Genomic DNA, 12,402 nt, shown 5'->3' with positions numbered 1-12,402 from the left:
CCCCAGGGAAGCTGGAACGCAGCAGGTGGGGTCCCCCAGAAGCTGTGCTCTGAAACCTGCATTTATTTAGCACAAGGACTGCAGCAATATTCCCCCTGGAGCTGCTTCCACCTGTGGAGCTGGTTCCAAGCACAACACCGCACACGGTGGGTACCTCCCGACAGCTCCTCTGCCCCTGCCTTGGCAGAACTTGCAAGATGCTTTCACAGTTTTGCTCAACCAACACCCAACTCCAGGGTGATATTTTTATTTTATTTTTATTGGACAAGGGCTTTAGAATCAAGCTCTAGTTGTGGGATAAAAAAATTAGGTGATACATGAAATAAATGAGCATTAATGTAAAGACAGTGAGAAAATGGATGGCCCTACAGCATTTATTAGCTAGCAGAACATGGAAATGAGCTTGGGTTTTATTTGGTAAGTCTTGCTTTCTCCTTATATTCACGTACAGCTCCTTATTTATGGCTCAGCCTGTCAAACACATTCTTAGATAAGCAACTGTTGCTCACAGGACTAATCTAATTACCAGTTCTTTTTATAATGAATGCTGACACAAAGGTAGAAGATGCACAGCACTTGTGCTGGAGCCAATGCTCCAGATGATCAAACAGTTTTGAAATTTAAAAAAAATGGGGAGAAGAATTTTTTGTCACGATGTTCCTGTTTTTTGTCCAACTCTAATTAAAGAAGAAGAACAAGAGTGAAAAGCTGGTTCATTTGCAGCTTTGGCACAGAATTAATTGCCAAGAGTTTAGACTGGATATTTTAGCACTCTGCAGTAATGTTCCATAGGCACATTTCCCTATCACAGGCTGGAGAATGTTACAGCCCTAATTATTTGTAAAGTGCATTTTAAAAAGTTTCGGAATTTTCCTTCAGGAACAAGCGTATCAGAACAGCTTCAAATTGTATTTTAAAGACATTTGAACAGAAAATCAGCATGCTGTGGGTTTGGCCAAACATCACAGACTGAGAAACTGATTTTACTTTTTTTTGAAGGACAATGTCGTGTCCTTGGTCTTCATTTAAAACAATTATGCATTCTGACATTTCTCACAACCTGCTCCAGATATGCCAATAAGAAATAGTATTTCTGAATATTAAGACAAAGAAGCATTGGTCAGTGTGATGGGGACTTCTACATTTCCCAAGCTCTTTACTGCTAGTAAACCATTTTTATTAAAAAAGGGTAGAAAATAAGCTAAACTCTTTAAATCAGCTTTTCTTTACCTCTAAGCACACATGAAATCAGACAAGTGGATTTAGTTATCTTCTGAGTTCTGGAGTTTTTCTCCTGTGCTGTTCTGCAGGTCAGGGTCACTCTCTCTAAAAGAAACAGGCTGTGTGATGAAACAGAGCCCTGTGCCAAACCCGAGTGTCCCTGTGCTCCCCTGGCCTCAGCACAGAGCCTGGGCCAAGGTGGACAACACCTGATTGTCCTTTACGGTGTCACTGCTCTGTCCTGTCCTATTTAAAACCTTCCCCATTTCCAGCACGTGTGTAACGATGGCAGAGGTGAAGTAAACCTGTCCCGAGTCCCTCCTGATGGGGACAGTGAGGCACAAAGCTGTCACTGCTCCCCTCCATGACTCCAATCAGATTTTCTTTTCCCCTCACTGGCACAGATTTCCTGCTCCTGCCAGGAGCTCGGTGGGAAGGGGTGGCCCCAGTTTGCCCAGCAGTGCTGGGGGTCCCTGGAAACTGCCCTCTCCCAGTTCCCTTTCAGAGCTGAGGGCGAGCGAAGCTGGCAACAGATGGTGGGGAAGGCTGGCATCTCCTCATGCATATTTCACTGGATTTGCAGCTAGTCACCTCTTGATAATAACATTAAGTGCTACAAAACTCCAAGGCTTTGTTCCTCGGAATGTTGCATTCGATGGCATCGGATCAATGCTGTAACATCAATTAAATTTTGAAGCTGGTGAGCTCTGAGTATTTACATCTTTAGCGAGGTTATGCTATAAACAGCTCAATTCTTCTGTGTTCTGCTGTGGGTAGGGCTGACTTGCAAGGAAAGAGCTGGTTCTGTGGCGAGTGACGAATCTTACTTGACGCTTTTTAAAAGCACAATGGGACAAATATCTGTGGTTATTTCCATTACGCTCTAAGGCGTGTTACTGGGAGAGAATTCAGCCATTAATTCTGATGTATTTACATTATTTATATACAAGAACAAGAAAAATGGTAGCCTGTTTAATGATTATGTACATTGTGATTCTGTCGGAAAAATGTGTATTACAAATGGCAAAACAGCCTGTCAAGTGCATAATTATATGTTGCTCTATTTTTTTGTTGTTGCCAGAGAAGTTTTAAATCCTTAAATCCCACTGCATGATCTCGGTGAAAAGTTCTGCCCTATACGTTACATGGGGGGGAGGAAGGAACAGCATAATAACAGACTTCTTAAACCACATCAGGTCCTGGTTAGAGCTCCTTCTCTTCGTTTTAATGTGAGGATTACCTTTGTAAGGTGCTTCCAGAGGGAATTAAAAGATGGAGTCTGATACAATGACAGCAAGGGAAACAGGACCGTAAATTTCATTCATTGTCCCTAGCCTCGGAAGAGAGAGTGGTGAACAAAACCTCGCTGCCTTGTGACTCATTGCTCATCTGAGACTTGGCTTTCAGCAGGAACTGTGCTCTCCTGTACATGATCCTCTCCTGCTCTTGCTTCAGCTCCAGGTAGGAGCGGGAGAAGGTGTGGAAGATGGAGGTGACCGGGAAGGCCATGAGGAGGATGCCGCTCAGGATGCTGCTCAGGGCCACCACCTGCCCGGGGATGCTCCTGGGTACCATGTCCCCGTAGCCCACGGTGGTCATGGTGATGACGGCCCACCAGTAGCAGGCGGGGATGCTGGTGAACTCCTGCGAGTCGGCCATCTCGTTCTCGATGACGTAGAGCAGGGGCGCGAAGAGCGCGATGGCCACGCAGAGGAAGAGCAGCAGCAGCCCGAACTCGCGCGTGCAGCGCCGCGCCGTCAGCCCCAGCGTCTGCAGCCCCAGCGAGTGCCGCGCCAGCCGCATCACGTACAGGATGCGCAGCGCCCGCAGGATCCGCAGCACCAGCCCCACCTTGTCCAGGTAGATGTTGCCCGAGCTGGGCTTCTTGGAGCCCTCGGAGCCCGTGTCCACCAGCAGGGTGATGTAGTAGGGCAGGATGGCGATTATGTCTATCAGCGTCAGGGGCCTCCGCAGGAAGGAGAACTTGCTCTTGGCCTGGATGAATCTGAGCAGGAACTCCAGGGAGAACCATGCCACACACACAGACTCCACAATGAAAATATTGTAGCACATCTGGGAACACTCACCCTGCAGGAAAGAGGAGGAGTTTGTAATCGGCTCTGGATAATAACTGTTTTACTTGGTGCGGTGACAGGAGGAGAGGCTTCTGTGTTGGTTTTTTTAAACCCAAAATATTAAAGGAATTGAAGCTGTTGCTATGGGGAAACACGTTGGCAGTTTGGAACATGCTAAGTGCAAAACTTAGAAAGGCACTGCTTATTCCACAGAAGATAACTGCTCAGGAATTTCAGGCTTTCTAAATAGCAAATACAAAGTCTAACAAGGGAATATACAGAAGAGTGCACGCTAACAGAATTTTCTTTGGACATAAGACTGGATATGATTAATTCTCTTACAAGTTAATTGAACGGTCATGTAACATTTCAAATGTTCTTCACAATATTTCCCCCCCTCTGCAGACAGCTGCAAAATCCCCATTGAAGTCAATAACCTCAGACCTTGCACTCGCTCTGCTCTTCCCAGCACATACCACTTGCCATCCTAAAAGCTAACTTACCTTTTCCTCCTCCTCCCTCAGGTCAGGCATGGTGCTGATGGATAAGTTCACTGCTGTAATAGTTACAAACAAAACAGACAAACACGCAAACACCTTTCCAGGAAGGCCAGACTGGGGCCTTTCCACCATGTCTTGCAACTTTCTCATGCACAAACCAATTTTTGTCTCCTCTACTGTTTCACCTGTTGTTTCATTTTCTAGGAGGTCATCCTCCCGTTCATTAATCTCTGTGAGCTCCTCCATTTTTTGCAGGTATCTCCTTTTACAACACCAGTCCAAGTTGTCTTCCTCAATGCCCCAGTAGAGCAGCTCCTCTTGGAAGGACAGCGCACACATCTCCCGCAAGAGCCGGAGTTTGCCAACCCGCAGGAAGGTCAGGATGGTCCTGAACGCCCCCGGGTTGCGGTCGAAGAAGAATTCATTGCACGTCACATCATAATCGTCACAGATGTTCAGAATGTCGTCAAAATTAGTGCAGAACTTGAGCTGTCCCAAACGTGTCAGGGGGAACTCATCCAGCGTGGTCCAGGGGAGCAGGTACTTGATGCCCCCCACGTTGATAATTATGTGACGCTTGCGGTCGTCGGGGTGGAAGCCTTTGAGGAGATCCTCCTGAGGGTGGATTAGCCTGGCTCTTTGGTAAAACACTCCCTTGAGGGTTTCAGATTCTGGAAAGAACGTGTGGTTGAAGGAAGCATCTGAAGTACAGCTCAGGGCACTATAGTCATAGTCGGAATTTTCTCCAGGCATAAGAGTCATCTTGGAAGACAACTTTGCATCCCTTCACTGCTCCTGCAAGTGTCTTCTGGAACAGAAAACAGACACAGGGGGTGAGGAAATGGCAGCCTGCTTTCAGGTTTTGAACAAATGCAGTGGTTGGAGCTCAAAAGCATTTATGGTTGATAAGAGCCATTGTAAAGAAAACAGCAGTGGTTGTGCATGGTCAGTGGCTGGGATTGTCCAGCACTGACCCCATAGCAAGGGCTGAGCCCGGCTCAGGAGCTCTGCCTGGCAGATTTAGCACACTGGAGGCTGCTCCTCTCTCACATACAGAGGTCTCAGTTCCCAGTAGATAAAGAGGGAAGCCAGGAATAATTCCTCCATGTGGCAGGATGTTTCTGGTTCAGAGTGGAGGTATAAAAATGACAGTATCACATTAGGACACAGAATTCAAGTGTGTTTTGTAGAAAATGAAGTGGTATAGTTTTTTAAAGCATTACCCATAAAACTTTGGAGTGTTTTAGTACCCATGAAATATACAGAAAGAATCAGAAGTCAATTATGTTGTAATTCAGTAAATACACACTTCTAAAAACCAGTTAGTACAAGAGTAATTTCTAAAAGGCCATCTGGAAACAATTTGGGGGAAAAAAGCTCGCTTGTATTGGTGATCACATAAACATTTGTATAGAGTTTATACACAATTAATGACATGGCAACTCCCTTTTTATGGCCTGATTTACAAAAGGTTGCAAAGAAACACAGGATTTCCATGCAAACCTTGGACTGTTGTTTCAGTTATCACTGACACCCTATGTGCAGTAGTAGGGCTTTGTCCTTGCAGTACACTGAGCCAAGCTGCCCTTGTCTCTGACTTTAAGAACCCAAAAATTTCTAATGACAGCTTGGAAAATCCTGTTCAAATTCAGCTCACGCAACACTGGCGTAAAGTCCAGGGAGTGAAGGGAACAGAGTTCAACTGGGTATCAAACACAGGAGCTGGCAATGTTCGACCTCCTGGCCTCCCTAATTCACTGCACGTTAAGAGTCAGCCTGGAATCTGCTCCTCCGCAGGAGGTTGTGCAGCACTGCTCCAAGACCTTCCATCTGCACACTCAGCCTCAGCCTAGTGCATGGAGCCCCTGAGTTCCACTTGGTGAGAGTATTTATTTATTAAGGAGATTGTACAATAGAGAGACATTAAATATGCACCAGTATTTTGGCTTTCTAGCCTCACGTTCACAGGAAAAGAATAAATATTCCAGTTGATTGGCTTCAGTAGCAGTAGAGTTTTGTTCTTCTGCTGGCTGCACTCACCTCCCCTTGGATGTGACTCCAGGGATACACCCCCTGCTAGGGCCACTTGCTGAGCCACAGAATCCTCCTTTTCAGAAGCTGGGTTTATAAACCACACCAGGAGTGGTACATACCTGTTAGAGAAGAAAAACTCATGATTACACAACAGCAAAGGACTCACACCACAGCTGCACATCAGCTTAAGAGCTCTCCTTAAGTGCTGCAAGGGCACTTAAAATGTTCCAATTAAAAACTCCCTCAGTCCTGCTCCTAAACTTCCCAGAGGCTTTGGGCAGAACAGAGCAGCTCTGGGCACATTACAAACAGGTCAGCTTTGGATGGAGCATTATTTCCTGACTCCTCACTCGTACAGAAGCACAGAATGGTTTGGGTTGGAAGGAACCTTAAAGCTCATCTTTGGCAGCCCCTGCCATGGATCGGCAGAAGAAGTGCCCCTGGAGTGCGAGCGACAGGTTTGATATGGAAACCAGGGCTGCCTGATGGATGTTTATGTAGGGCTTCATCTCTCAGACCAACTGCTGTTTTATTTAAAAATGCCTTTTCCCTTCTGCCTCAGCCACGTCTAAGCAGGGCTGTTGCAAACAGAACGAAGGCTGACTGATATAAGATATGGATAAGTGGGAGCTGTTAACCATTTTCCCTTCTGTAATACCAGATGATGTTGGTTAGCAACAACTTATCCTCTGAATCTCAGCCAGGAAAAATGAGGAGGCAGCTCATCTCTGTCACTGGTTTGATCTCCCAGCACATCCACTGTTGACACAATGGGAAGAAATGGAGAGAGGGAAATGTAAATGTTCTGCGTGTGTCAGACACACGCTGTAACCCTGAGGCAGCAACTGTGAAAGAGCAGAGCAAAGAGAAAGGGATTTCTTTCTTCGCTGCCGGCTCCTCGACCTGTGTGAGACAATAAATTGGACAAATGAATCCCCTGTGTGCCACACTGAGTGGCTGCACTTAGTAAAGGTTGCTCCTTGGTTTGCCATAATCAGAGCTGGCAAGCCTACAAATCCCACGTAGGAGCTGATGCTCCACATGGGCTATTTTCATGTTCTTTGCCTCAGATACACGCAGCATCATATCTACAGGGGAAGAGTAGGAGGAGATAAAGGACAATAATAAACGTGGCCTGACTTGAAGGGAGAAAGGAGAAAAATAAACCAATGCGTTTCTCCGTGTGTTTCTTGCTTTCCTTCTGAGGGTGCCTCAACAGAATGATGGTCAGTATTGCTTTAGGATGAGAGAGATCTAATTAATGAAGGACTCCTTGCTGTTGAACTTAAAGCCCAAGCAAGCTGCTTTATTCCTCTCTTGAAGCTTGATGCACTGGGGGCAGCTGATAAGAAATGCCTCCAGGAGTAAAGACAACACACTGCAGTCTAAGGTCAGACAAACACGTTAGCCTAGAGCCCCAACCTTCCCAGAAATTAAACCAGATGAACTTTCAGGATCTGCTGTAATAGGAAAATCCTCTGCTCTGCTCTGGCTTGGTCAGGCCCAGTGGTAAAAGCCCTGCTGGCCAGAGGGCTGAGCAGCATTCTGCCCTTGCAATGCCTGGGACTCACTGGAGCCCAGTTCATCTTCCTGGTGCCCCTGCTGACAGAGCGCTCTCCTCTTGGGCAAATCCCTTCTCTCTGAGCATCACTGCACTCATTCTCTGTAAACTCACTGGGGCAGCAACTGCCTCTTCCTACATTCTCCACGCTGGGACTTGCTCTGGCTTTTAGAACCTGCCGTAACACAAACCAGAGCTGGCCTGGGGCAAGGGCTCTGGGTGACTCCAAGGGCTGGATTACTCATGGGAAGTAAGAGAGGACATATTCTTAAAAATCTGTCCTGCACAAGATGATATCCATTATGTCTGGTGAAGAAATCAAATTAGAAATCCGTACTGCCCTTACTTGCAGCCAAAATTCAGGAAGGATGCCAGACTCCGAGGCAATGGGAAAAGAATTATTAAAGATGCCCTTCTGGGGGAAGAAATAGAACTCATGAGAAACATGATAAAATTCCACTGCAAGTGTCGTTCCCCCCCCAGTGTCCTCTGCAGTATTTTGAATTCTGCAGTGCATCTCTGATGTAATCAGAGCTCCTGCAAGGAGTCCTGCTCTGCTCCATGGTGCAGACAATTCAAAGTTGTGCCTGGATGATAACAAGCCTGCAAAGAAGATGCAGAACTCCCCCCTAGTATCTTCTGTCAATTCCAGTGCCTCCAACTCATCTCTGCTGCTTTTCAAAAGTAAATTAACTTTAAAAAAGGCATTAAAAAAAGTTTCAGATTTCAGTGCAGGTTGAATATGAATATAGAGATTTTTTGGAAAGAATTCCATAAGGAACGTTTTCATGGTCCCTCCTCCTTTAGTCTTTCCTTAGTTAAGCAGGCAGCATTTCCAAGCAGTGCCCACTCAGCTCTCTCCTGGCACGGGATTTCCGTGCTGTACCTCACGGCCAGGTGCCTCCTGCCACACTGCAAGCTGTCCTCCTGCAGCTCCTTACAGCCTAGGAACACATCTCAAACTTCAGCTTTGCTTGCAAAAGTGCACTTCCAACCAAATCAGAGTAAAACTTAGAAAGGTCAATGTATAACATGAAATAAAACTCTCCTGAAAAGCAGATAAACTGAAAATAATATGCTCTATCTCTATCTTGCTCTCCCTGAGCTGGACAGTTGTAGCATCTTATGACAACCTACAAACAGAATTATGCCAAATATGTTACTGGTTGGTTTTATAAAGCTCAGCCTTATTCTACTGATAATAATCAGAAGTGAAATAACTTTGCAGATAACTTATAACCCCAGGAGAAGGTTCTGAAATACATTAGGATTAACAACTGCAGTTACTCTCTTGCTGTGAAACATATTTATGTCAATAAATTTTAGCAAGTCACATTCATAGAAATATCTTAAACGTAATTTTAAAAAGTAAAGGATTTGACATTTACTTGTATTGATAAATATGTTGCTACCGAAATGAAGATATGTAGTCACATAAGTCACGGAAGAGTTCTTTCATGCTTGTCCTGTCCTCACCCCCTCCCCAAGTCTTTTCCAATGAACAAATCTACCGGAAAGACATTTCCTATCCAGAGCAGTTCGCTTGATGTGTCTGTCAGTCACCAGCGAGCAGAAGTCAGTAAACACACCAACATAAAAGACATCCCTTAATTATTTAAAAATGAAAGCTATAAAGGACCTTCAGATTAGGCAAGGCGGAAGAAATTGGCAAGGCGAGCCTCCATCGTGCGCTGCGCAGCCCCAGGACGCGCGGAGCGGCAGAGCCGGCCGGGAGAAGCCGGAGCAGCACGAAGCGAGCCCGCAGGATGAGCCCGGAGCGCCGTCAGCCTCCTCGGCGGCGGGGCCGGGGCAGGGCAGGAACGAGAGCGGTGCCGGGGAGCAGCCGAGCCCCTCCCGCTGCTGGCGGCGCGGCCGGCCCGGCTCCGGCAGGGAATGACGGCCGCCCCCTCTCTTCCATCCCTGCGGAGGGACAGAACCTGTTGCTGCAGCCCGGGGGGGCCCCGCCCGCTCCGGGGGCTCGGCGGCTCCGGCCACCCCCGGCCGGGCGCTGCCCCCGCCGCTCCCCCGGAGCCGCCGAAGTTGCCCCAACTTGCCCGCAAGTTGCCCGCGGCGGCGGCGAGCGCGGAGCCTCCGGGCTGGGGCGGCTCCGGGCGCTACCGCGCCGAGCCCCGGCCGCGGGGAGCTGCGGGGCCGCGGGCGGCACGGGAGAGCTCCGGCCGAGCCCCGGCCCCGCACATGCTGCGGCACCGCCACCGCCCCGCCACCGCCACCGCCCCCGCCACCGCCACCGCCCCCGCCACCGCCACCGCCACCGCCACCGCGCCCGGCCGCGCTGCCCCGCGCCGGCCGAGCAGCAGCGGCAGCGGCAGCGGCAGGAGCAGCAACGGGAGCAGGAACAGGAGGAGGAGCTCCCGAGCCGAGGAGGGGCGCAGCCCGGCCGGGGCCGCCCGCAGCCCTGCCCCGCGCCCGCAGCGCACAGGAGGCATCCCGGCCATCCCGGGAAAACCGAGTATCCCGAGTATCCCGAGTACCCCAAGCATCCCGGCCATCCCGAGTATCCCGGCCATCCCGAGCATCCCGAGCGTCCCTGGCAAACCGAGTATCCCGAGCATCCCTGACAAACCGAGTATCCCGAGCATCCCTGACAAACCGAGTATCCCGAGCATCCCTGACAAACCGAGCGTCCCGAGCATCCCGGCCGCGGGGAACCCCTGCCGCTGTGCCCCTGCCGTGCGGAGCGGGGTTTCTGTGGTTGGACAAGGGGGATTACGAGTGTCCATGAAAGCATAGATCCCATCCCAGCTCACTCCCCGATCGGCGCAGAGGCTCCAGGAGAGCCGAGCCCGTGCTCTGTTCCCGGGGCACCCTTGCCCGCAATCAGCACCCAGGGCTTATCACAGACTTGGAGGATATTGCCCAGCTCTACTTTTAAATGACATTAGTTTGACATCTGGGTGGAAGTTCCTCTGTGTGGGTGTGATCTCCGTTTGAAAGCAGCGAGCTGAAGCTCATTGCCGGGTTCGGGAGTCCCCGGCAGCTCGAGCTGTGTGTCAGTCCCGAGCGAGCCGCTCCCATCCCGTGTGCTGTGTCCCCCCGCGGGGACAGACACCGCGGTACCCCTGTCTCTGAGCTCCCTTCCCTGCCGGGACACTGCTCCTGGAGGGAATGTCCTGCAGGTGATGTCCCGCAGCTCCCTGCGGGATGGGGACAGTCCCCGCAAAGGGACAAGGGCTGGCTGCTCCTGCGGGCACTGTGCCCTTCACCCGGAGCACTGCGGGGTCTCTCTTCCAGCCAAGTCCTTTGTTGCTATGGTAATACAAATGAAAAATCTATACTATGGTAATTTTAGCAAAACACCTTTTTTTTTTCCCCCCCGAAACTAAATTGGACCGTGGTTCAGGATTGTGTGGGCACACAGAAATAGTCGTGCTGATATTCCTCAGCCGGAGCTGTTGAACAGAAGTTCTGGAGAGGGCTGTCAGCGACTGGGGCTGTCAGCTTGGGCTGCTGTTCCCTGATATTGCACAGGATTTTTATTTGACTTTGGAGAGGTTTCTGAGCAGGCTCTCAGCCTTTGCCTGTAGCAGGGAGGTGACAGGTTTTACCGGCCACAGTGACAGTAGGAGAGCTTTGGATTTTGTACAATAGTCTGTAAGGATCTCGCTATCAAAAGCCTGTTTTTAAAGTCTTTGTTGCTGAAGAGGAAGGACATATTAAGTAGGGTCTCCCAGGGAGGAATCTGGGATCAGTTTTGGTCAGTGTTTGCTGTAAGAACTTGGGGGACAGAAAGGAGGGCATTTCTATAACGTGTGCAGCGATTCCAGCACGGAGTGCAAGGCTGACATTTCAAATGACCCTGAGATGCTGCAGAGCCTGCCTGAACTCAACACATTGAAACTGTAGGAGAAAAAGCCGGTGTGGTGTGAAAATCCCACTCCAGATGAACCCTGAGAGGGGCAAACCCTGCAGAGGAGAGTCAGGACGGCGGTGCTCGCAGCCTGGGCAGTGGTGCAGGGCAGGAGGAGCAGCCGGAGACATCAGAGGGCGTTATTTCTGTTCCATTTAGCGCTAGCCAGGCTCGGCTGGAGCGCTCTGGCCGCTCTCAGCCGTGGCACTCACCCTTACAGAGAGATGCAGGCAAAGCAGAGAGGAGAACAGCAACCACAACTAGAGGCTTGGAAATGTAAGCTGTGTGGAAGACTGGAATTCATTATTTGAGCTGGAAAAGAAAACACAATGTAAGGACTCAGCAACTGTCTTCAAACGTATAAACACATCTGCAAAGATGACAGTAAACACTCGTCCTGTGACCACAAATGGTGGGACAAAAAGCAATTTGCTGAAGTGCAATTAGGGAGATTACTTCAGATATCAGGGAAAAAAAGCAAACCAGACAAAACTATTTCCCTGGGAGTGGCTGGGGAGTAGCTGGAATCTCAGGAGATTGTAAATCTGTTCAGTAGTGATTTAAAGAAAAGATTGGTTAAAAGTCCCTCAGGGCTGGCTGTGACCATGGCTGGGGCAGGGGGGATTTCCAGCAGCCTTCACTTGCCAGCCTTTATTTCTGTGAGTTCTGGTTGTCCTTCAACTTAGAGTGATCCTAAAGGAGAAGGCACAAAAAGACAACTCACTACCACCCCATATGATTAATGCAGAGTTTTTTTACTATTTAATCAATCATTCCTGTGTTGTTTGGATCAGGATCCCATTTCCATCTGGAGACAGACAGGAGCAGAACTCTCCAGTGCAAGTAAGCAGTTTTCAAGTCCAGTTTTGAGCACTAATGACTGCAATTGGTTATTATGGTGGTCAGTGTTAATAGGAATGTCCTGGTCCCCTCTGCACCACTCTCCCCTCATTTGGACTCTGGCTTGGCAGGTTCAGGTGGGGTCAAGGACTTTGTGGACATCAGTGTGAGGAGTGGCTGTGAGACCACTGGCTGTGGCCAGCATTAATTCTGATCTGGCAAATGGGGGTCTTCCCTCTTCTGTCTCACCCACATCCTTTGTGAGAGTTCCTGGGGGAGCCAGAGGTGGTCCCTGTCCCTGAG

General features: G+C 49.2%; 1 protein-coding gene across 1 annotated transcript; it reads right to left on the bottom strand.

The window, feature by feature from the left end:
- Nucleotides 1–241: 241 nt before the first annotated feature.
- On the bottom strand, nt 242–9,308 carry KCNG1 (potassium voltage-gated channel modifier subfamily G member 1). Its single transcript, XM_005524868.3, has 4 exons — nt 9,031–9,308; nt 5,837–5,949; nt 3,800–4,604; nt 242–3,309 (listed from the first exon to the last, which is right to left on the bottom strand). The coding sequence occupies exons 3-4, from the start codon at nt 4,556–4,558 to the stop codon at nt 2,539–2,541; spliced, it is 1,530 nt and encodes a 509-aa protein (XP_005524925.1). The 5' UTR covers nt 4,559–4,604; nt 5,837–5,949; nt 9,031–9,308; the 3' UTR covers nt 242–2,538.
- Between the last annotated feature and the right edge of the window lie 3,094 nt (nt 9,309–12,402).

The sequence above is a fragment of the Pseudopodoces humilis genome, chromosome 19 (assembly GCF_049639895.1).
Source record: "Pseudopodoces humilis isolate 2021_Gansu_Grassland_sample_001 chromosome 19, ASM4963989v1, whole genome shotgun sequence".
NCBI lineage: Eukaryota > Metazoa > Chordata > Aves > Passeriformes > Paridae > Pseudopodoces > Pseudopodoces humilis.
This window is presented reverse-complemented; position numbering and strand designations above follow the sequence as displayed.